Source organism: Antechinus flavipes, chromosome 3 (assembly GCF_016432865.1).
Source record: "Antechinus flavipes isolate AdamAnt ecotype Samford, QLD, Australia chromosome 3, AdamAnt_v2, whole genome shotgun sequence".
Classification (NCBI taxonomy): domain Eukaryota; kingdom Metazoa; phylum Chordata; class Mammalia; order Dasyuromorphia; family Dasyuridae; genus Antechinus; species Antechinus flavipes.
The window spans coordinates 204598093-204624874 of NC_067400.1; the positions used below are offsets into that span (position 1 = coordinate 204598093).

General features: G+C 34.9%; 1 protein-coding gene across 1 annotated transcript in view; it reads right to left on the reverse strand.

The window, feature by feature from the left end:
- Window positions 1-26782, reverse strand: part of BMX (BMX non-receptor tyrosine kinase) — a 79540-nt gene that overhangs the window by 47047 nt on the left and 5711 nt on the right. Inside the window, exons 4-6 of the mRNA XM_051984468.1 lie at window positions 20697-20778; window positions 13460-13579; window positions 7346-7410 (exon numbers count right to left, since the gene is read on the reverse strand). Coding sequence (XP_051840428.1) covers window positions 7346-7410; window positions 13460-13579; window positions 20697-20778 — 267 coding nt within the window. The remainder of the gene's footprint in view (window positions 1-7345; window positions 7411-13459; window positions 13580-20696; window positions 20779-26782) is intronic.

Here is a 26782-nt window from a genome sequence, read left to right on the forward strand (position 1 = left end):
GTAAATAACATGTTGTAGGATTCTAATTTTTGATCCACTCTGCCATCTGCTTCCATTTTTCCTTGAAAATTTCTTGAAAGATGTTGGCCAGGTCCTCCTTTTGATTATGGCTTTCGAGTTACTTTTCCATGAGATATTTTACATTTTCTTCTATATTTTTTCCATTCTTTTGAATTTTTTTGAGTGATGCTTAATGTCTCATTTAGTCATTAGTTTCTACTTGCAAAATTCTATCTTTTAAGGAATTTTTTTTCTCAAGTTAGTTTTTGTACTTCCTCTTCCAATGGTACCTTTTTTTTTTTTTTTTTTTTTTAAAGAAACTGTCTTTTTCAGTGAATTTTTGCATATCCTCTTTATTTGGTCACTTCCACTTTTTAAGAAGTTTACTTTTCAAAGCTGTTGAATCTTTTCTTAATTCTTTTGCATCGCTCTCATTTCTTTTTCTAAATTTTCTTCTACCTCCTTTATATAATGTTTAAGATCCTTTTTTGAGCTCTTCCATTAGGTCTTTCTGGGGTGCTTCTTTCTTTCCTCCTCTTCCTCTTCCTCCTCCTTCTCCTTCTCCTTCTCCTTCTTCTCCTCTTCTTCTTCTTCTTCTTCTTCTTCTTCTTCTTCTTCTTCTTCTTCTTCTTCTTCTTCTTCTTCTTCTTCTAATTCTTCTCTCCTCTTTCTTTCCTTTGAGTCTTCTTTCTTTTTTTTTTTTTTTTTAATAAATTTTATTTTATTTAATAATAACTTCGCATTGACAGAATCCATGCCAGGATAATTTCTACACGACATTATCCCTTGCAATCACTTATGTTTCGTTTTTTCCCCTCCCTCCCTCCTCCCCCCCCCCCAGGATGGCAAGCAGTCCTATATATGCTAAACATGTTGCAGTATATCCTAGATACAATATATATTTGCAGAACCGAACAGTTCTCTTGTTGCACAGAGAGAATTGGATTCAGAAGGTAAAAATAACTCGGGAAGAAAATCAAAAATGCAAATAGTTCACATTCATTTCCCAGTATTCCTTCTTTGGGTGTAGCTGTTTCTGTCCATCATTTCTCCAATGAAACTTATTATTAAGTCTCTTTGTCAGAGAAATCCACTTCCATCAGAATACATCCTCATACAATATCGTTGTCGAAGTGTATAATGATCTCCTGGTTCTGCTCATCTCACTTAGCATCAGTCCATGTAGGTCTCTCCAAGCCTCTCTGTATTCATCCTGCTGGTCATTCCTTACAGAGCAATAATATTCCATAACATTCATATACCACAATTTACCCAGCCATTCTCCAATTGATGGGCATCCATTCATTTTCCAGTTTCTAGCCACTACAAACAGGGCTGCTACAAATATTTTGGCACATACAGGTCCCTTTCCCTTCTTTAGTATTTCTTTGGGATATAAGCCCAATAGAAACACTGCTGGATCAAAGGGTATGCACAGTTTGATAACTTTTTGGGCATAATTCCAGATCGCTCTCCAGAATGGCTGGATTCGTTCACAACTCCACCAACAATGCATCAGTGTCCCCGTTTTCCCGCATCCCCTCCAACATTCATCATTATTTTTTCCTGTCATCTTAGCCAATCTGACAGGTGTGTAGTGATATCTCAGAGTTGTCTTAATTTGCATTTCTCTGATCAATAGTGATTTGGAACACTCTTTCATGTGAGTGGTAATAGTTTCAATTTCTTCATCTGAAAATTGTCTGTTCATATCCTTTGACCATTTATCAATTGGAGAATGGCTTGATTTTTTATAAATTTGAGTCAGTTCTCTATATATTTTGGAAATGAGGCCTTTATCAGAACCTTTAATTGTAAAGATGTTTTCCCAGTTTGTTACTTCCCTACTAATCTTGTTTGCATTCGTTCTGTTTGTACAAAGGCTTTTTAATTTGATATAATCAAAATTTTCTATTTTGTGATTGGTAATGGTCTCTAGTTCATCTTTGGTCACAAATTTCTTTCTCCTCCACAAGTCTGCGAGATAAACTATCCTATGTTCCTCTAATTTATTTATAATCTCGTTCTTTATGCCTAGGTCATGGACCCATTTTGATCTTATCTTGGTATGTGGTGTTAAGTGTGGGTCCTTGCCTAATTTCTGCCATACTAATTTCCAGTTATCCCAGCAGTTTTTATCAAATAATGAAATCTTATCCCAAAATTTAGAATCTTTGGGTTTGTCAAACACTAGATTGCTATAGTTGACTATTCTGTCTTGTGAACCTAACCTTTTCCACTGATCAACTAATCTATTTCTAAGCCAATACCAGATGGTTTTGGTGACTGCTGCTTTATAATATAATTTTAGATCAGGTACAGCTAGACCACCTTCATTTGATTTTTTTTTCATTAATTCCCTTGAGATTCTCGACTTTTTATTGTTCCATATGAATTTTGTTGTTATTTTTTCTAAATCATTAAAATATTTTCTTGGAAGTCTGATTGGTATAGCACTAAATAAATAGATTAGTTTAGGGAGTATTGTCATCTTTATTATATTTGCTCAGCCTATCCAAGAGCACTTAATATTTTTCCAATTATTTAAGTCTGACTTTATTTGTGTGAAAACTTTTTTGTAATTTTGCTCATATAATTCCTGACTTTCCTTTGGTAGGTAGATTCCCAAATATTTTATGCTATCAACAGTTATTTTGAATGGAATTTCTCTTTGTATCTCTTGCTCTTGGATTTTGTTGGTGGTGTATAAGAATGCTGAGGATTTATGGGGATTTATTTTGTATCCTGCTACTTTGCTAAAATTATGAATTATTTCTAATAGCTTTTTAGTAGAATCTCTGGGGTTTTCTAGGTATACCATCATATCATCTGCAAAGAGTGATAGTTTGGTTTCCTCATTGCCTACTCTAATTCCTTTAATCTCTTTCTCGACTCTTATTGCAGAGGCCAGTGTTTCTAATACAATATTGAATAATAATGGTGATAGTGGGCAACCTTGCTTCACTCCAGATCTTACCGGGAAAGGTTCCAGTTTTTCCCCATTGCATATGATGCTTACTGAAGGTTTAAAATATATGCTCCTAACTATTTTAAGGAAAAGTCCTTTTATTCCTATGCTCTCAAGTGTTTTTATTAGGAATGGCTGTTGGATTTTATCAAATGCTTTTTCTGCATCTATTGAGATGATCATATGGTTTTTGTTTGGTTGGTTGTTGATATAGTCAATTATGTTAATAGTTTTCCTAATATTGAACCAGCCCTGCATTCCTGGTATAAATCCTACTTGGTCATAGTGTATTATCCTGGGGATGATTTTCTGTAATCTTTTTGCTAATATTTTATTTAAGATTTTAGCATCAATATTCATTAGGGAGATTGGTCTATAATTTTCTTTCTCTGTTTTCAGCCTACCTGGTTTAGGTATCAGTACCATATCTGTGTCATAAAAGGAGTTTGGTAGGACTCCTTCAATCCCTACTTCTTCAAATAGTTTATTTAGCATTGGAGTTAATTGATCTTTAAATGTTTGATAGAATTCAGATGTAAATCCATCTGGTCCTGGGTTTTTTTTCTTAGGGAGTTGATTGATAGTTTGTTCTATTTCTTTTTCTGAGATAGGAGTGTTTAGGATATTTACTTCTTCCTCTGTTAGTTTAGGTAAGCTATATTTTTGGAGGTATTCTTCTATTTCATTTAAGTTGTCGAATTTATTGGCGTAAAGTTGGGCAAAGTAACTCCTAATTATTGCTCTAATTTCCTCTTCGTTAGTGGTGAGTTCTCCCTTTTCATTTTTAAGACTAACAATTTGACTTTCCTCTTTCCTTTTTTTAATCAGATTTACTAAGGGTTTGTCTATTTTGTTGGTTTTTTCATAGAACCAACTCTTAGTTTTATTAATCAATTCAATAGTTTTTTTACTTTCAATTTTATTGATTTCTCCTTTTATTTTTTGAATTTCAAGTTTAGTGTTTGATTGGGGGTTTTTAATTTGTTCCTTTTCTAGCATTTTTAGTTGCAAGCCCAATTCATTGACCTTCTCTTTCTCTATTTTATACAAATAGGCCTCTAGAGATATGAGATTTCCCCTTATTACCGCTTTGGCTGCATCCCATACATTTTGGTATGATGTCTCATTATTATCATTTTCTTGGATGAAGTTATTAATTATGTCTATAATTTGCTGTTTCACCCAATCATTCTTTAGTATGAGATTATTTAGTTTCCAATTATTTTTTGGTCTACTTTCCTGTGGCTTTTTATTGAATGTAATTTTCAATGCATCATGGTCTGAAAAGGATGCATTCACTATTTCTGCCTTACTGCATTTGAGTTTGAGGTTTTTATGTCCTAATATATGATCAATTTTTGTATAAGTTCCATGAACTGCTGAAAAGAAGGTGTACTCCTTTCTGTCCCCATTACATTTTCTCCAGAGATCTATCATATCTAATTTTTCTAGTATTCTATTTATCTCTTTGGCTTCTTTCTTATTTATTTTGTGGTTTGATTTATCTAATTCTGAGAGTGCAAGGTTGAGATCTCCCACTATTATAGTTTTACTGTCTATTTCTTCTTGCAGCTCTCTTAATTTCTCTTTTAAGAATTTAGATGCTACACTACTTGGTGCATATATATTTAATATAGATACTTCTTCATTATTCATTCTACCCTTTAGCAAGATATAGTGCCCTTCCTTATCTCTTTTGATTAGATCAATTTTTGCTTTAGCTTGATCTGAGATCAGGATGGCTACCCCTGCTTTTTTGGCTTCACCTGAAGCATAGTAGGTTTTGCTCCAACCTTTTACCTTTAACCTGCATGTATCACCCCGCTTCAGGTGTGTTTCCTGTAAACAACATATTGTAGGATTCTGGCTTTTAATCCATTCTGCTAACCGCTTCCTCTTTATAGAGGAGTTTACCCCGTTCACATTTATGGTTAAAATGACCAATTCTGTATTACTTGCCATCTTGTTAACCCCGGTTTATGCTTTTCTCCCTTCTTACTCCCTTACCCCCCTTCCCAGTATTAAGCTTGTGAGCTCCCCTTGCTTCTCACAGCCCTCCCTTTTTCAGTATCCCTCCTCCCCCCCTTAGAGTTCCCCCCCCCAACTTGCCCCTTTCCCTCCCAGTTACCGTATTCCCTTCCACTTAGCTTATTCCTTCCTTTTTCACTTTCCCCTTCTCACTTTTCAATGAGGTGGGAGAAGTTTCACCATAGATTGAATATGTCTAAAATTCTTCTCTTAATGCCAATTCTGAAAGCAGTAAAATACTCACTATTTTCATCCCTCTCCATTCTTTCTCTCAGATATACTAGGTTTTCTTTGCCTCTTCATGAGATGTACTACCCCCACTTTCCCTTTTTTCTAGTACAATGTCCTTTCCACATCTAGTTTCTAGAACAAGGTATACATGTATTCTTTATACATCTTTACAGCCGAAATATAGTTCCCAAGATTAATCTTTACCTTTTTAGATTTCTCTTGAGTTCTGTGCTTGTAGATCAAATTTTTTGTTAAGTTCTGGCTTTTTCATCAGAAATAGATGAAATTCGCTTATTTCGTTGAATGTCCATCTTCTTCCCTGGAAAAAGATGCTCAATCTCGCTGGGTAAGTTATTTTTGGTTGCATACCAAGTTCCTTAGCCTTTCGGAATATCATATTCCAGGCCCTTCGATCCTTTAATGTGGATGCTGCCAGATCCTGGGTGATCCTTATTGTGGCTCCTTGATACTTGAATTGGGTTTTTCTAGCCGCTTGCAGTATTTTTTCCTTTGCCTGAGGGTTCTGGCATTTGGCCACTATATTCCTTGGTGTTTTGATTTTAGGATCCCTTTCAGTAGGGGATCGATGAATTCTTTCAATGTCTATTTTACCTTCTGTTTCTATGACTTCTGGGCAGTTCTCTTTGATAATTTCCTGGAAGATAGTGTCCAGGCTCTTTTTTTCATCATACTTTTCTGGAAGTCCGATGATTCTCAGGTTGTCTCTCCTGGATCTGTTTTCCAGGTCTGTTGTCTTCCCCAGAAGGTATTTCACATCCTTTTCCATTGTTTGATTTTTTTGGATTTGCTTGACTGATTCTTCTTGTCTCCTCGAGTCATTCAATTCCAATTGTTCGACCCTGATTTTCAGTGAGGTATTTTCTTCACTCACTTTTTAAAGATCTTTTTCTAATTGTCCAATTGAGTTCTTTTGTTCTGTGGAATTTTTTTCCATTTCGCCAATTTTGTTTTCCAGTTCACCAATCCTATTTTTCAAGGATTTGGTTTCTTTATCCACTCTCTCTTTAACTGACTTCTCCAGGCTCTTTTGCCAAGCCTCCCTCTCCTTTTGCAGAGCCTCCCTCTCCTTTTCCCATTTTTCTTCTAGCTCCCTTGTGAGAGCCTTTTTAATTTCCTCCATGAGATTCATCTGTGCTGAGGGACATAAGTTCTCCTCCTTCGGGGATTCACCTGGGGACTGTTTGTTTTTAGTCTCCTCAGGATTTGGAGTCTGCTCTTTATCTGTATAAAAGCTGTCCAGGGTTAAATTCTTTTTCAGTTTCTTGCTCATTCTGTCTATTTATCAAAGACAAACTATCAAAGAAACAGAAGGAAAAAAACCCCTTGAATGGAGGCTGCTTTCTTTGGGGGAGGGGCAGGGTATTCGTGAGGCACGGGTCCTACTGTGCTATGGCGCCTGCGCGCTGAGATCCCAGCGCTCTGAGATCCGAGCGGGCTAAGACACTGTGGGGGAGGGGTGGCCAGGTCCCGAGAGACTCCAGCTGTTTGGGGTTGTATTCTTCACCCCCGGTGTTTTTAGCTTCTCTGCTGGGCTGCTGACTTGCTCCTGTAGCAAAGCTCTCCCCGCAGAGACGGCTGCGATCGCGCCCCACCCCCTCTCCGCTCTACCCGGTTCTGAGCTGCTATCTGTGCTCTGGTTGCAGCTGCTGCTGCCCGCAGACTGCTTCCAAATACCGTCCCCGCCCTCGCACAAAAACAGACCTTTCTTGACGAGTCTCAAGAATGGTTTCTCTTGGTAAGTAATTGTATGGTTTTTTTTCAGTCGAGCATTAATTCAGAGGCATGAAATGAAATGAATAGTGAGAGAAAAACACGGAGGTTACACAGAAGTGTATTTCCTCTCCGCCATCTTGGCCGGAAGTCCGAGTCTTCTTTCGCAAAAAAAATGACTAATAGGAAAATGTTTTACATGGTTGCACATGTATAACTGATATTTGGATTATTTGCTTTCTCAGAGAAGGGGGAGGAAAATGGAGAGGGATAGAATTTAAAATTCAAAATTTAAAAAAACATCTAAATATTAAAAAAAAGTTTTAACATGCAACAAGGGGAAATATAATATTATGCATTTAAACTTTTTAAATGATTGTGACTTACCAGTCTATCAGGAATGTGGGGGAATATTGATTTCCCAGGGATGCTTGCCACCTGCAGATTTGGATCTAAAAAATGAAATGACAAACGACACAATAGACATCATGAAGCAGAAAAATGAATTTTCCAAATAATCCTCTCTAAATCTGGGGATTTTAAACCCAGTATTAAAAGAATCCCCACAACTATTTACTATAATGCCTAAAAAGAGCAGGAGTCATGACATTGAACAACTGTATCTATCTATTTCATTTATTGTCACATTGATTCAGGCAATGATAGAAGTTTTGTACATTCAAGAAAACCATTTTCTAAAGAAAAAACTTCACAATCTTTGTTTACATCCAACTTTCATGACAATCACAGAACTGAGAACACTATCTAGCAGGTCTCACCTAAGCCCACGCTACTTTTGACCTGAGTTTTGATCCAATAGTGGATTAAATTTTGGTCCTAAAGATATACAGTCTGCTTTAAGATTACCGAGCATGATTACCAACTTTCATACTTATTTGTGAATATTAAAATTGCCACAAGAAAAGAGGCTTTTTGAAATATCAATACATTATTTTTGCATTACATATTGCTATTGTTTATTTTCAAGCATGCTTTCAAACCTGATAGGTATAAATATGTGGCTTCTCCCCTCCAAATCTTAACAAATTACAGTTCCTTTCTATTATATCTGGAGTTTACAAACTCCTTTGGCATTTAAATTTGTTTATAAAGAGGCCCCTTCCCATCTTCTCATCTTTTCACTCTTAACTCCTTCCCATGAGGGGCAGCTAGCAGGGGCAGTGGATAGAGTGCTGATGCTGAAGGCATAAAGTCCTGAGTTCAAATCTGATCTCCAACGTTTACTAGTTGTGTGCCCCTGGGAAAGTCACTTAACCCTGTCTACCTCAGTTTCCTTATCAATAAAATGAGCTGGAGAAGAAAACAACAAACCCACTCCAATATCTTTGCTAAGAAAATCCCAAATGGGTGTCACATAGTTGAACACAACTCAATAACACCCCTGCCTTCCATTAACTCTACAACTAAATGAAATTAACCCATTTACAATTCTTCTAACACAGCACTCTAACTCTTGTCTCTTTCTCCTTGTCCTGGAAGAAACTAAAATTTTGAGGACACTCTACCCTTTAGAACTCCAAGCTCCCTTTAAGACCAAGTTCAAAGGCTCTCTTTTACAGAAGACCTGTCCCAGTCTCTCCAGATAGTTCTGTCTTTCTATCTAAGCTTTTTAAAAATCCATTTTGTATGTATATTGTATTTACATAAATAATTTTTTAATTTATTTATGTAAGTATTAATATCTACAAATAGTTATAAATACAAATATAAGTATGTGTAATATTTATGTTAATAGGCCTATTTATGTAAATAGTGTCTTCCTCCTTGGAATGTCATCTCTACAATTCCAAGGTAAGAACTATTCCCCACATTTTTTAAATCTCCAGAGCTTATCTGCAGTGACTGGCATATGATAAGCATTTAATAAATGCTCATTGTTTGATTGTTCATACATATAGAACTGAAAGGACCCCTAGAAATTATATAGTATAACCTTTCATTTTACAAAAGAAGATATTGAAAGAAAGCAATGACTTTTTCAATGTGACTCTTGGGATAAGTAGCAAAGCCAATGTTTGAGCTAAACGGACTATAAAATTCATTGCTTCAGCACTATGTATAGTTGCCTCCATCATTTGACAAATCTCCATTAATACTAACAGCTAACATTTCTATAATACCTACTGTGTGCCAGGATCTGTGATAAGTACTTTATAGTTATCTCATTTGACACAACAATTCTGAAAGATAGGTTCGATTATTACTCCCATTTATAGTTGAGGAAACTAAGGCGACTAAAGATTAGTGATGACTAAGGTCGTATGGCTTAATAAGTACCTATTAGGATTAGACTTGAATTTATGTCTTCCAAACTTCAGGCTCTGTGTTCTATCCATTTACCACATAATATAAAATATTTATGGATTCAAGCACCTTGGTATATGCTTTAGCTATATAAGGGTCCTTGGAAACAAATAAACATAACTCAAGATCAAATATGATAACTGCCATAATAGAAATACTAATAGAACTAAGCAGAATCAAATAGAAAATACAATTGATTGAAGGGAAGAGGAAATTATGAGAAAAGCAATTTTTCTCTTCTGGCCTGACTTACAAAAATCAGATGGCTTAGATGGCTTAGATGGCTAAAGAAAGTCTCAAAGATTTTGACAGGTTATAAATACGTATACATATATCATATTTAACATATACTTTAACATATTTAACATGTATGGGACTACCTGCCATGTAGGGGAGGGGATGAGGAAGAATGGAAAAGTTGGAACAGAAGGTTTTTCAAGGGTCATTGTTTTTTGGTTTTTTTAAAAATATTTTATTTTATAATAACTTTATATTGACAGAATCCATGCTAGGGTAATTTTTTTTACAACATTATCCCTTGCACTCGCTTCTGTTCCGATTTTTCCCCTCCCTCCCTCCATCCCCTTCCCCTAGATGGCTAGCAGTCCTATATATGTTAGATATGTTGCAGTATATCCTAGATACAATATATATTTGCAGAACCGAGCAGTTGTCTTGTTGCACAGGGAGAATTGGATTCAGAAGGTAAAAACAACTCGGAAACAAAAACAAAAATGCAAATAGTTCACATTCGTTTCCCAGTGTTCTTTCTTTGGGTGTAGCTGCTTCTGTCCATCATTTATCAATTGAAACTGAGTCTTTGTCAAAGAAATCAACTTCCATCAGAATACATCCTCATACAATATCGTTGTCGAAGTGTAAAGTGATCTCCTAGTTCTGTTCATTTCACTTAGCATCAGTTCATGTAAGTCTCTCCAAGCCTCTCTGTATTCATCCTGCTGGTCATTTCTTACAGAACAATAATGTTCCATAACATTCATATCAATTTACCCAGCCATTCTCCAATTGATGGGCATCCATTCACTTTCCAGTTTCTAGCCACTACAAACTGGGCTGCCACAAACATTTTGGCACATACAGGTCCCTTTCCTTCAAGGGTCATTGTTGAAATATTATCCATGCATATGTTTTGTATATAAAAAGCTATAATAAAAAATAAAATCTAAAATTAAAAAAAAAAGATTTTGAGAGGTGAGTTGGATATAAAGGGCCTTCCAAGTAGAGAGATAACAAACAAAAGTGTAGAGGTGGGCAGATATAGGCTATGTTTTAAGAACAATGAGCAAGTCAATTCCTCTTGTACAGGCTTTTACTCTTTCATACAAAGTTGTTCAGAAGCTGCCAGAAGACAGAATCTTTGTGGTCACACTAAGGTTCTCTCGAGGGACAGATGGCAAAATGACTCTGGGCCCTTATTGCCTATAAAAGTATACCTAGATACTCAGCCAATACCTCATGAAGAGTTATGAAGAGGTTAGAGACTTCCCCCTTTTTCTGGCCTGGTTCAGGTCTGTTAACCAGAGTTCTCCTACTCTGGCTTCCTCTTCAATTTATAATCTTAGAAAATTGCCAAGAACCCAGTTTCTCTGTGGAAAAGCCAGGATCATGGAGAAGACATAATTTTCAATAAAGAGAAAAAAATGCTTTAGCTGAGACTTGGTACTTGATATAATAATTGCTTATTAGTCAAATTCTTGGAAACATATAATGATGAGCCTAAATAAGAGATGATTCACTATTATTGAATATGAGCTGTTAAAACTGTGCTAAGATAAATTTCTAATTTTAAAAAATTTATCAGCAACTGATAATTCAAAGACTGGGGAAAGGTGAAATTATGTAAACTTTGAAAATATTGATATCTCTCATTTTCACTGATATGTATAGCTCTACTCTGCGATTTGTTTCACTTTTGTGTCCCTTAGCACAATGCTTGGTACATAGTAAGGATTTAATAAATATCTGTTGAATGATTTGAAATCTATTCTTAACTTTCTTATCTTGGCATTCAAGCAAAACCTCAGTTGAGCAAATATGTAATAAGATTTTAGAAGAAACCATTTAAATATATCTCTGTGTATATACATGTATATTTCTATGATAAATATATATGTAATATATATTGTATAATGTGTACATTTTTATACAAGTATATGTGTATATATATGTGGCATATATATGTGTGTACATGTATGTTAGCTAGGTGGTACAATGGATAAAGTGTCAGGCTTGGAGCTATGAAGACCTGAGTTCAAATCCTGCCTCAGACACTTACTAGCTATATAGTCCTGGGCAAGTTGATCCTATTTGCTTCAGTTTCTTCCTTTGTATAATAAACTAGAGAAAGAAGCAGCAAACTACTCCAGTATTTTTGCCAAGAAAACCATAAATGGCATCTTGAAGAGTTGGATACAACTGAAAATGACTAAAACAACAAATATGTATATACGGATGAGGATATATGAAATAATAGACAAAATGTATAGTTATGCAAAACTTACTGCTATACAAATGGTAACTATATATAAAATATATACACATATGTAACTTCATATATTTCTATAATGCATAAATACATGAATAAACACACATATGTGTATATATATATGCATTTAAGGCTTGCAAAGTTCTTTATACATATTGTCTCACTGATCATCACAACAATTCAATGAGATCGTTTTTATTGTAATTCCTATTTTATAGATGAGGAAACTGAGGATGAAAGAAGTCAATCATCTCATGCAGGATTTGAATTTGTCTCTCTGTCTTCCTAACTCTTAAGTCCCTCATTCTACCCACTGCATCACCTAGCTTTCTCTCTCTTCTCTTCCTTCTTTTTCTCCACTTTTCTGCTACCCTTTTTTGTCTCTGTGTCTCTTTCTTTCTCAATATATACACATAAATATGAAACTTAGATGTTTTAGTTCATATTTATGCTTGAAACTAAATTGCATTTTTTTAAAAAGTGATACATAATTTATATTTACATAATTCATTGAGCTCCATTTTAATTATTTTAATTTTTTCTTTTATAATTCTATAATCTATAATTTTATAATTATTCTAATTAATTCTGAAGTTCTATTTTAATTACTTAATAATTCAATTGAGGTCTATTTTAATTATTATTAAAAAAGGATATTTGATTCAAATAACATATAAATCTCTTTATCTACAGGAGCCATGCTTATAGGAAACCTAGCTGTTAGGACAGACAATGTGCATCATAGCCAAGACGTCACAATCTTCCTTATGAGAACCACCTTTAATAAAAGGCTAAGTTCAAAACAGGAGGAAATAAAAATTTACAAAGTGAACACAAAGATTTTGTTAACACAGTAAGAGAGAATGTAGTCATCTCCATTAGAATGTAATCTTTATTTGTCTCTCCCATCCCCAGTCCCACCAAATATAATATTATTATTATTATTTTTTTAAATCATGAGGGCAGAAAGTGGATATAGTGCCAGCCCTGGAGTCAGGATTTGAATTCAAATCTAGCCTCAGACACTTAATACTTACTAGTGTGTGATCCTAGGCAAATCAAAAAGATCATGACACAATTAGCTAGACATAAATGTCATTTAACAACAAAGATTCTAAATAAATCTCTATAGTACTTATATAATCAGCACTTTAAGCTTTTGCAACATGTTTTACATATATGTTATTCCACTGATCCTCAAAACAACTCTGAGACGTAGATGTTATCATCATATCAATTCTTTAGAAGTGAAACTGAGGCTGAGAAAGATTAAATCAGGGCTTCTTAAACTTTTCCCACTCACAACCCATTTTCACCTGAGAAATTTTTATGTGATTGCAGGTATATGAATGAGATATACAAAACCAACATTTACTGATAATAAATCATAATTTCATGACCCCAGCATTCTGTGATGAACCCCCCATATGGAGTCACAGATCATGGTATAAGAAGCTGGAATTAAATGATTTGTCCAGGATCATATTTAGTATATGTCAGGTACAGAAATTGGGGATTTTGACTCCAAATCTTGTTCTTCACTATATGATGACCAAATAGAATAAAGCCAAACCATTTGGAAAAAGTCTTTCTCTCAATGTTTCAGCAACTGATTGTCATTGAGGATGATATTTCTTTAGAAAGAAATAGAATGAAGGGATCTCCCTTACATTCCTCCCAGAGGGTGCATCCAGGAGCCGCCTTACAACTTTGCTGACAACAAAGGAACTTGCCATCGGTGAAGAATCCACTGTGGTACTTGATGAGCAGGTGAGGGTTTCCCTTTATCTCTGGAGGGCAGACAAGAAGGTCAGACTTAAAAAAAGCTCAAATGGGGATGAGGAACACACCTAATAAGTACCATTATCACAAAACAATGACAATCAGACCTACTAGGATAATATCATGTAACTTCAGTAGATATATATTGTAAACCTAAGTTATATCCTTATACCAGCATATAAGGCTATATAGTTATGTAGTCATTATCATAAGCATTGTCTAGTACTATGTGTCAGGCACTGTGCTAAGTATTTTACAAATATTATCTCATTTGATCCTCATGATAATCCTGGTGGGGAGGTACTATTGTTAATCCTATTTTACAGATGGGGAAACTGAGGAAAACAAAGGCTAAGTGACCACCCCAATATCATATGATCAATATATATCAGAGGCAGGACTGAATCTTGGTCTTTCTGACTTTGAAGACAGCTAGCCAGTCATTACACAACACGGCCTTTTACCTTTTCCTGGTGCTTTCCACAAATGCATTTATTTTAAATATTTGAAAATTCAGCTCCCTCTGGCACGTAGGTACTATTTATTTTTTGATTTGCAAATTGTAGCAATCAATCAATAATCACTGATTAAGCTTCTATTAAGTGTTAGGTACTGTGCTAGGCCTTGGAGATACAAAGACAAAAAAAAAGAATCTCTATTCTTGACATATTTACATTCTTATATAAAAGCTAAGTAAAGTGGAATAAATAAATTGGACTTTGCACAGCTCTACTTCACTTAAATCCAATTCTTTTGCAAGTCATGACATCATCTTCTTGATGTCATGGTTGTCTTTGAGAAGGAAGGACAAATAACAATAATAATAAATATATACATAATAAATAACAATAAATACATATGTAATAAATAAGAACCAATTAGATGGTTCAATGGATAAGGTACCCAGCCTGGAGTCAGAAAGAACTGAGTTTAAATTCAGCCTCAGACAGTTATTATCTGTGTGACCCAGGCAAGTCACTTAATCCTGTTTGTCTCATCTATAAAGTGAGCTGGAGAAGAAAATGACAGACCATTCTAGTATCTTTGCCAAGAAAACTCCAAAAGTAGTCACAAAGGCAAAATAACAATTACATGGAGCAGTTTGGGGGCCACAGAGCTGACCAAAGAGTTGGGAAGACTAAGGTAAAAGTCCTGCTTCTGACGACGAATGGTTATGTGACTCTGTCAGTGTGACTCTGACTCAGTCACTTATCAATTTAGGGTATGACTGAAGACAACCCTCTAAGATCATACATTGCAAAATAAGTATCATTTTATTCATGCTCATGAAATCAGTAGGTCCAGATGATACCCCCACAAAGGAAAAAAAAATCATCAAAACTCTCTTGTGCTGCTACTGCCCCTAAATGGTAAATTCTTTAAAGGTGTCACATTGCTAATGTTGGAAGGGATGTGGGAAAACTGGGACAGTGATACATTGTTGGTAGAATTGTGAACCAATCCAACCATTCTGGAGAGCAATTTGGAGCCATGCTCAAAAAGTTATCAAATTGTGCATACCCTTTGATCCAGCTGTGTTATTACTGGGCTTATACCCCAAAGAGATTTTAAAGAAGGGAAAGGGACCCGTATGTGCAAAAATATTTGTTGTAGCCCTTTTTGTAGTGGCTAGAAACTGGAAATTGAATGGATACCCATCAATTGGAGAATGGCTGAATAAATTGTGCTATATTAATGTTGTGGAATATTATTGTTCTGTAAGAAATGACTAGCAGGATGATTTCAGAGAGGCCTGGAGATTCTTATATGAACTGATGCTAATTGAAATGAGCAGAACCCGGAGTTTATTATATACTTCAACAACAAACTGCCTGCCTTCTCTGGCTTCTGAATCTCCCTGACTGGATCCTGGTGGAGGTTCCTAGCTTATATATGCTCTCTTAAAGGTGTGAATCTTGTAGGACTTGTAAGTACTAAGTACATGTACTGAACTAGAGAACTATTAAGCACCATGTTAAATTAGATAACTATTGTCTCTATCAATTCCACTGACTTAGCACTTTGTTTCATGTTCTGGCCCATTACAATGATCCAAATCAGTCCCAATTCAGTAATGAAGAGAACCAGTTACACTCAGTGAGAGAACTATGGGAAATGAGTGTGGACCACAACATAGCATTTCCACTCTTCCTGTTATTGTTTGCTTGCATTTTTGTTTTCCTTCTCAGGTTATTTTCACCTTCTTTCTAAATCCAATTTTTCTTATGCAGCAAGATAACTGTATAAATATGTATACAAATATTGCATTTAAAATATACTTTAATATATTTAACATGTATTGCATTACAGGCAACTTGGAACAGAAGGTTTTGCAAGGGTCAATGTTGAAAAATTACCCATGTATATGTTTTGTATAAAAACAGGTGTCAAATTGTATTCAAATTTTCTCAGAGTTAGAGGAAGAACAATTTCCACCTATAGTACACAAAATGCCCCATGTATGTCTTAGAGTAAAAATGACAGAGAAATCTGATGCTATTAGTGTGGGTATAATCAAAATTACATAGAAACTTATCCTATTACAAACCCTCTGTCTATCTTGCCAGAGCTTAGAGCAATGTCTGGCTCACAATAGGTACTTAATAAATATGTAATGACTGACTAATTGAATTAGTGCTGTCTATGAACATTTTCATCCTTTTTTTTTTCTTCCATTTTTTTCCCTTATAAGATCCCTGCTCCTTCCTTACTCTCCTGGTGGAAAAAGCTGTGGTCAACTCATTCTCACAACAGTGTTAGAGACTTAAATAGCTCAGTACTTTCAAGATTATTTACAATTTAAAAGGGGCAAAAACAGGTTTAATTCAAAATAATTCATCTCTAATTATGAAATTTCTGTTACTAGAATCTCCAAGTGGAAAAGTTATTTCGAAGTAGAGGAGCCTTCCTAAAGTACCTTAAATCACACTATGTAAGTGATCACCTTTTCTACCTAAGTGTAGAATTGATCTTGTTTATTGGACTCTTGTTATGTATTAAATGGGGCTGGAAGAGTAGTTTCCCTCCTTCTTTCCCTTATCCATCACTTCTCAGATGAAATAAACAGTTCTGCACTAGGCTTACTACCTTGTCCATGCTACCTGATTGTCCAGTACTAGAAAAATTTAATAGAGGAATAAAGTATGACTAGAAGCTGACCCCAAGTGGTAATGCAGTAGTTCAACTCTATTTGACATTTATTGAGTGTCTATTATGTGAGAAATACTCTACTGGGGGTTGAGATATAGAAATCAAGACACAAAAGCTAAGAGATAGCAACAAAAAGAACAAAAGAAGTCTTATTTTCCAGGAACTCAACTTTTGCCAGATGTAGAATGTAATCAATTGTACTGTTGGCATAGACCCTGCCCCTCTTTTATTAAGGAAGACTTTTAATGGGCCCCTTAGCACTCATAAGATTATGGATTTAGAGTTAGAAGAGATTCTAAAGAGCATTCTAGATCATATCATATCACATCTATCTGTTTATCTAGTCATCTTGACTTTTGTCCTGCCATTGGACTTTGATGACTGGAAGAGAGAGTGAGGTTGATTACATTGCACAGCCCTGCCTCACTTAAATCCAATTTGCTTGCAAGTCACAATATCACCTTTGATATTATTAGTCCTCTTTGAAAATGAAGGATGAACAACAATAATCTCATATATAGCCCTTAATGTAGAGCCCTTCATCAATAAATTTTGGTAAACATACTGCTAGGTATCCAGTGTGGCTATAAGGAAGCTCTATGACATTTTGTTTCAGCCCATTTGAGAATGAACTTAGAGCAAAGATCTTAAGACAGTCACATTATTCATGTCGTATGATTGCTTGGAGTAATCTGAGTTCCAATCTGGTCATTGTAGTCTCAAGTAGTCACTTATCTCCTCTGGACCTCATTTTTAAAATGGACTAGACCAGGGATTCTTAGGCCTTTATGTCTCATGAACCCTTCTGGTAGTCTGATAAAAGTTATGGAACCTTTCTCAGAATAATGTTTTTGATGCATAAAAAATAGAACAATAAAGAAAATCAATCATATTTAAATAATCATTAAAAATTAATGAATTCATAGAATCCAAATTAAGAACTTTTGGAATATATGATCATTAAGCTCTCTTAATTCCAACAGTCTAAAAATCTGGTCCAATCATCACATTTTACTAGACAGTTCTTCAGTCAGCAAGCATTTATTAATTATTAATTAGGTCACTAGCACAGGACTGAGGATACAAAGAAAGGCAAGATCACTGTGCTTTGTTCTCTAGGAGCTCACATTTTAATAGGGGAAATTATATTTAAATAATTAAGTATATACTAGATGTATCCAGTATAAATGGAAGATGTGCTCATAGGGAAGGTGCCAGCAATTGGTAGCACCAGGAAAGATCTCCTGTTATAGAAGAATTTGGGCTGAAAGAAGTTAGGGAAAATAGGAAAAGTGAAGACAGACAGACAAACAGAGTGAGAGAGATAGAGACAGAGACAGAGACAGATGGAGAGACAGAGAGAAACAGAGACAGAGAGAGATAGAGAGAATGGGGGGAAGAGGGAGAGAGAGAGAGAGAGAGAGAGAGAGAGAGAGAGAGAGAGAGAGAGAGAGAGAGAGAGAGAGAGAGAATGCATTATTTCTGGCATACAGGACAACAGTGAAAATATACAAAGTACAAAGTCAGGAAATAGAATGTATATGAGCAACCTCAAGAAGATCATTGCTGCTAGATCTTAGATTATTGTGGAGAGACTGGAAAGAAGGAAAGAAGCCAAGAAGGGTTTTAAAAGCAAAACAGAGAGCTTGATTTGGCAGTACTTATACTAAAATTGGAAGACTGAAGAGAATATTTTTTTAAATTTTATTTTATTTAATAATAACTTTGTATTGACAGAATCCATGCCAGGGTAATTTTTTACAACATTATCCCTTGCACTCGCTTATGCTTTGATTTTTCCCCCTCCCTCCCTCCACTCCTCCCCCAAGATGGCAAGCAGTCCTATTAATGTTAAATATGTTGCAGTATATCCTAGATACAATACATATTTGCAGAACTGAACAGTTCTCCTGTTGCACAGGGAAAATTGGATTCAGAAGGTAAAAACAACTCGGGAAGAAAATCAAAAATGCAAATAGTTCACATTCATTTCCCAGTGTTCCTTCTTGGGGTGAAGTGTTTCTGTCCATCATTTATCCATTGAAACTCAGTTAGGTCTCTTTGTCATAGAAATCAACTTCCATCAGAATACATCCTCATACAGTATCGTTGTCGAAGTGTATAATGATCTCCTGGTTCTGCTCATCTCACTTAGCATCAGTTCATGTAGGTCTCTCCAAGCCTCTCTGTATTCATCCTGCTGGTCATTCCTTATAGAGCAATAATATTCCATAACATTCATATAACACAATTTACCCAGTCATTCTCCAATTGATGGGCATCCATTCATTTTCCAGGTTCTAGCCACTACAAACAGGGCTGCCACAAACATTTTGGCACATACAGGTCCCTTTCCCTTTTTTAGTATCTCTTTGGGGTATAAGCCCAATAGAAACACTGCTGGATCAAAGGATATGCACATTTTGATAACTTTTTGGGCATAATTCCAGATTGCTCTCCAGAATGGTTGGGTTTGTTCACAACTCCACCAACAATGCATCAGTGTCCCCGTTTTCCCACATCCCCTCCAACATTCATCATTATTTTTTCCTGTCATCTTAGCCAATCTGACAGGTATGTAGTGATATCTCAGAGTTGTCTTAATTTGCATTTCTCTGATTAATAGTGATTTGGAACACGACTGAAGAGAATATTAACATATCCTCTTTGTAAGGATGGAATGCACATTCATGAAACATTCCATATGCATTTTTAAAAAAGATCTCAACAGAAGAATTTCTTAGAAGTAATAGGGAACCACTGAAATTTATAAAATAGAGGCGTGACATGGTTTTCAATCACAAACCGAAAGAAGTTAAGTAATTTGCCAAAGATCAGACAGATCATAAGTAGCAAAATCAGGATTTGAATTCAAGTTTATTTGACTATAAATTCAGTGCTCTTTCCACTGCATTATGAAGTTCTAATCACTCCACAAGTTTAGTTACTTGGACCTGGAAAAAAAGGCGTTTTTTTCTTACAGAACTTGGATAAGGCACTAATTTGTTTTATCTTTAGTATCCATCCTTTCCTTTCCATTCCCTCTTTTTATACTCCCAATCTCCCATACTCCCCTTCTTGAGATCTTATCACTTCTAGCCTGGAGTTACTGCTTTAGCCTCTTAATTGATCTTCCTGCTCCTAGGAGCCTCTCTAATCTATTCTTTAGCTCTCTGCCAAGATAATCTTCCTAAAGCCCAGGCCTGAGGACCTCATTTTCTGGCTTAAAAAGCTTAAAGGTTCTTCATTGATTACTGATTTGTATTTGATTCCATCTCTTTGCCATTCAAGGATCTCTATATAACACATTTCCAGTCTATGGTCCCAGGTAAATGTAATGGCCCTCACCATTCTGCTCTTTGTGACCCAGCCCAACCCAATCAATTATGGTTCCCTAAACTTGTCCTGGCCTCTCCCATCCCTGTGGCTTTATGAATCCCTGTCCTTTATGCCTGAAATGTCCCTTTGCTATCTCTTAGCTACTTGCTACCTTTGTTTTCCTTCCAGTCCTGCCTCAGACACTTATTACCTGTGTGCCTTTGGCAAGACATTTATTTTCTCTCACTTTCATTTCTCTCATCTTTAAAATAGGAAGAATAATAGAACCCCCTCTCCCATCTTATAGAAATTGTGAGTATCAAATGAAATAACATGTACAAAGCAATGGAGAGAGAGAAAAGGGACTGAGGCATATGGTTTGCTGTATGGCTTGGCACAATTCCATGCTTGGACTTTGCCCTGGAGTTCTAAAAGAGAAGTAGGCATGTGGGCAGAATGTAACTAGCTTTACTCTTCTGAGCAAAGGGGGAACAAAATGAAGACATCTGATTAGCTAAACCTTCCTTCTGTTCCAGTGAAATGCAGAATGAGGCTTTGTGAGGGAAATAAGCAAAATCAAGAGTACTGAATTAATTCCATTAATGTCATATCTTAATTTTGCCAACCCTATTTCATAGAAGGTAAATGTAATGGTACCTTTCTGAAGAGCTTTTAACCACTGGCTTCGGCTCTCTTCATTTGATGCATACACATATAGAAGGCCATCTTTATAAACAATCTAAAAAGAGAGAAAGAAAGCTTATGCTTATGCTTCATTTTACCCTGTGGAGTTCTGTGCATTTAACTATAAGATTTTTCTGAGAAAGCTAAGTACTATAAAACACATACTAATTTTAAAGAATATTTACCAAAGAAATCTGAAAAAAAATTTTTAATTCATTAAAAAAACTTCTAGACCTTTTCAAGTTTTTATTTTAAAAAGGAAATATGATAACTGACTGCAAGCTTTGTTACTGATAATATTGTCATAGATAAAAAACAAATATAAATATGGTATTAACAACAGAAAAGCTGACATTACAGTTTGAGGATTTGGATTAAATTCCAAACTCTCATCTTACTAGCTCTGTCCACTGCCACAGAGTCCTACTCCAATGCTCCATTATGCTATGGAGATAGCTATGTCTAAGGCTGTGTCAGTGAAACAAAAGCTCTGGCAGATTCTATCATTCTGGAGTAGAATATAAGCTTCTTGAGGGCAGGACTATCTATCTATTTATCAATCATCTATCTTTCTGTTTATTCATTTGTTTGTTTGTCTAGTTATTTATTTGTTTGTTTATTTTCATTTTTGAACCCTCAGTTCCTGGCATTGTGCCTAGAATGTTTTAAATGATTAATAAATGTTCACTGATTGGTGGTTGATTGATTGAGAAAGCTCTAAAACAATATGTGGGTTTACCTTTCTAATTAAAAAGACTCATTTCTAGTAAGTAGGTGATTAATTACTGATTAATTCTTTTGGCAATATAATCTAAGGAACCAAGGAAAACATAAAATGATCCTTGGTCCTTTACAGCAACTATAGTGGTAGTGATGGCCCAGTGGAGAAAAAAGTGATCAGAGGATGCTAAGAATCACATATTTTAGGCTATTTAAACATTAATTGTTGGCATTATCAATGTGAGCTCCTTTCCTAACGTCTTAACTTGACAAATGTGGTGAAGTCCATAGACTTTTCAGGAAAATGTTTTTAACTACATAAAATAAAATACATAGAATAATAAAGGAAACCAAGTACATTGAAATGGCTATTAAAATTTTTTAAAAAGTTTATGAACTATAGTTTAAAAGCCCATGTAAAGGAATTGAGTCATATTAGCCTTTGGTGTTCTCATTGTAAATCAAACCAAAAGGAAGCTGGAGCTAAATGGAAGTATTGTTGTGAAAATTTTCAGGAAGAATAAAATTAAGTAATTGGCAGTGCTGGGCTTTCTGTAAATTCAAAAGCAAGGAGAAACATCATTTCATGAAATACTTGAATTGAAATACTTGATTGATCATCTCATATCAGATCATTGCTCATGATAAAAATTGTAAAAATGTCACAGTGTGAGGCTTATGTACTGACATCTTTTGCAGAAAACAAGATAGCAGAAAAAGCCTACAAAGATTTTGTTGAGTCTCTCCTAATGAAGTAAAAATGTTTTAATATTTCGTGCTATTGTTCAGTGGTTTCAGTCATGACTAATTCTTTGTGACACCTTTTTCTCAATACAAAGGTAGAGATAAGTCCAAAAAAAGAAATAATGCAAATATTATAGGATCATAGAATTAGAAGTTTGAAAATAACTTCAGTGGCCTTTGTAGCGCAACCCATGAACTAAAAAAGTCCCCACTCCCCCATATCTAACAAGTGGTTATAGTCTCTGGATAAAGACCTCCAAGGAGGATAAATTCATTATTTCTGCAGTCAATCCATTCCCTTTTTTGGAAAGCTGTAATTATTAGGAAGTTTGACCTGATAGCAAACCTAAATTGATCTGTTTGAGCCTTTCATCTCTTACTACTGTAGCTACCTACTGCCAAACAGAATTTTCTTAATCCCTCTTCCAGGTGACAGACATTCAAATGCTTCAAGTCAGCTATCAAATGACCTCTGAATCTTTTTACTTCAGGTAAAATGGGCTTAGTTGCCTTTAAGAAATTTTGATAAGTCATTGACTCAAGGTTGTTCACCATTCTAGTTGTCTACAGTAGTAAGAGACGAAAGATTAAACCACAGCACCTGTAACTAAATGTAATATTCCAGATAATGATAAGAGAAAAGTACAGTGGGACTTTCCCCTCTGGAAGCTTTTTAATGAAGTCAAATTTTTTTGACTGCAACCACACTGGAATAGAAGGAGTTAGACAAATAAAATTATAAAAATTTAACAGATATAAACTACTTTCTGATATAAGTCATTTGTCTGTGAACAATCAGACTACAGATTTATTAGAGCAAAAAGATTAATGTCATTTAGAAAAAGGAATAAAAGGTTAAAGTGTAAAATGCAGATGAGGCCATTTCAAGCTTACTTATGTAAATAAAAGATTAATTCTGAAATATGGAAAATGTATTATAGGGCCATATCTACATAGAATAGACATTCCCTCAGATTATTAGCATTTCCTATTTTAAAAGACAGATTTATTCAACACATTTAGTAATCAATGGGGTAGATGCAAAATATCATATAAAACTTTGTATTAAAAAGCTTTCCTAACACACACACAAACTAAAATAAACTGTAATACAGCATCACAAATATATTTCTGCTGTGTTTTTTCCCATATACATAAAAAGTATTATGAAAAACATATCCTTTTATAGAAGTAAAAAAATATGATACCATTATGCTTACTTGAGTTCACAAGCTTTTTACAACCTCTAACTTCTCTATTCTAGATAAAGATTTTTTGGGTTTTCTCTTTTGATAATCTTTTCTCCCCCAATAGTAATTTTTCCATTGTTACAAACTGCTTCTATCACTGGAACTACCATAGCTACTTTAGTTATATAGTTTAGCAAAATATTGGTTCCCACCATAAGGCCAACATTTGAAGGATGATTTTTGGAGCTGCCAAAATTATTATAGTTTTCACCTTTTCCAAAATTGGTCCCATTAAAGGAAGCTAAAGGAAGCACTTGTCATTTCTTGTTTAGATAAAATTTTCCTCTCTTCATATTAATGGTCATCTATAGTTTTTGAATGATAATCATATACACAAAGTCATAGTCATGGAAAGTCACTAAAGCAGATTGTCTTCTCATCATAAGTCTTGGTAAATCATGCTTTTAATTATTTCAATCTTTGCACATCCTTCAAAGTAATCTCTTAAATACACTTCTTTAATGCTACTCATAGAGATCATTTTCACAGTTAAAAGGGCGTCTGGGCTTTGAGAATGCTCTTTAGAAACAGTCATCTTTGATTTGACAAGTCTGCCATCAGTCTTTTGAGATCTTTTAATTACTGCTACATTTATCTCTTCCACTGTAGCATAGATAACAAAACAAATGTAACATTAAGTATTTAGACCCCCTCATTGCTACATGACCTATTTTTAAAATGGCTCCTTAGACTCTCATATCTCATCTTAAATTCAAATTTCTGATGAAGAACTTTCACAACAGATTCAGGGTCCTTTGGGAACTTTGACTTCAACATGGTAAGAGAGGTGGTACAGTATTTCAACAATCCTTCTTTTAGGAAGGTCATTAACTCCAAAGGAAGTTGGATTGATGGAAATCACTTACCACAAGAGGAAAACCAAAAAAGCCTAGAAACCTTCTTGGCTGGCAAACATTTGATCTCCTTGGCAAATAGACAGCCAACAATAACACTGGTTCAGACTGTGATCTCATTTGCAAATAGAGGAGGATGGTAGGAGATTATGAGCAAAATTATCTCATAAAACAAGAAGAAGCCACAAATGGGTCAATTTTGAAGACATCAAAGTAGTCATCCCTAACTCTGTAAGAGGAAAAGAAGGGATAAGTTCCCACTTCCCAAGACAGGTGAGAGGATTGTAGGCAGCTCCAGGTCCACTTGCCCCTCACCTGATTAATTTCCCTTTTTTCCCCCAACCTCCTCTCTCTCTTTTCCCTATATCCCCAACCATCTTTTTTTTTTTTTCCTGCCTCCCCTTGCTTGACAGATCTCTCTTGCTTGACAGATCTGAGGATACTGTGTATACATTCAAGAGGTGTGTGAGGAAGAGGGAAAAGATCAGCACAACTGATTAAAGCATTTCAAAAAACTCTCACCTCTAGTAAGGGGGAGGGTAATAAATCAACACAAGTACATAGCATTCAGAAGATAAGATATTTATGGCTGGAGGCAATGTCTGTGAGAACACTGGTTACTATAGCCTAGCTTTCTTTGGAAACACTTCTAGTCTCTATGTCTTGCTACTAGGTTCTGATAACTTTGGAGAAGAGAGAAAGACTGATGACTTTTCACAGCTTCTTCTTTAATTCAATTCAATGCAAGTCAAGACTTCACCCTCTTGATGCCATTGGTTCTCTTGGAGAATGAAGGAGAAACAACAATAACAGTCTGAGAACACTCAGAAGACAAGAGGCTTATAGCAGGATCCACACTATTTGATAATATTTCAGTTGCCTCAAGCTTGATTTCTGTAAAAACTAAACTTCTTTGAGAAAATGCAGACCTCTCATCTTGGTCACTGTTCCAAGATGCATTGAAGCACAAGAAAATCTTAAAACAAGAAGAATATCAAATGCTCAGGAGAATTCACAAGACTTATTAATACCAAAAAGACAGTCCAGGAATTGTCAATGATGCTCCTATTTTTGTGCTCCTTTTATCTCCTATTTTCTGATCTTTATTATACTTCTATTTTCCTATCTTTTCAAAAAAAATTTGAAGATAATTCAAAGGCATTTACTTTGAGGATATGCCTGATAAATGTATGAGAAGAGAACATAGTTAATATATAATAACATTTTTACAGTTGCACAATCAACTGAAAGTCGTGGAGTGCAATATCCTATTGTAGTTATTATTTATAGACTTAAAAAAACATTGAATTCAAGAGAGTAAAATACTACCTTGAAGTGGTCTCTTGTACATATATTAAAACAATAAAATATTCATTTGTAATATAACAATAAAAATTATGAGACAGAATGGAAGAAGTAAATAAAATCAATAATTGCTCAAAAAATCTAGTCCAACAAACCATACATGAAAAAACAAGAGGATAAAGAATGTATATTGTCCAGACTACGATATACAATTGGATTGATTATATATTTTGGATAGACACCATGGATAAACAATGGACTGGACCCAGAATTGAATAAGAAGAGAACAAATTGGATTGCATTTGACAAACTGTGTAATAGTTTCATTAATACAAACTTTTCCGGGAAATAAAAGCTCTCATTAACATTGAGAGTATTTCAGTAATATCGTATGACTTCAAATAATGTAATGCCACAGCCTCTGAAAATTAATATTTCAGATTATCCAAAGGATAACAGAAAAACCTTTGGTGAGTTTGAATAGGTTTCAAAATTTTACTTTTTTTTTTTTTTGGTAATTCATTAACAACAAAAAATCATGCAAGAGAAGAAACATTAAAGATATGAGTAAAAAGATGTATTAGAAAAAGAATAAGGATCAAGGAAGTGGCATGAACAAGAATTAGTTGACAGATAGCCCATGTGGTATCCACACTATGGATACACTATCCACAGATAGCATGGAAAAAAACCAGCAAAGACCAGAAGATGTGGATGAGTTTGGGTCTTTACAGCTGAAATAAGGATCCACATGGATGACATCATGAAAATACCCCACTATCAAAGTGAACTTTGAAAAGTTTCACATTTTCATTTTTCCAAGTCTCAGTTTCTTTGTTTATAAAATAATAATTTGAACTATAATTCCTATCTTCCCCTGTAGCTCAAAAGCACAGGAAAAAAGAATGGTTCTCCTCTAAATGTAGTTAACCCTGATTTTTCTTAAATACCTTTTTTTCTTTCCCCTCTTCTGCTGAAGTAATTTCTCCCTTTTTAAATGCCTTATCACACTTTATTTTGAACTTCTCCTTTGTGCTTATTATATATACTTTTTCTAGCATTACCCCTTGACCTTAGTAAACATTGAATATAGGTTTTTAAAACTAAATTGTAGCCACAACACTGTTTTCATGGATTATCAACCTAGAATTGATTAAATTAATTTAGAGTTCACATAGCTTCCCTC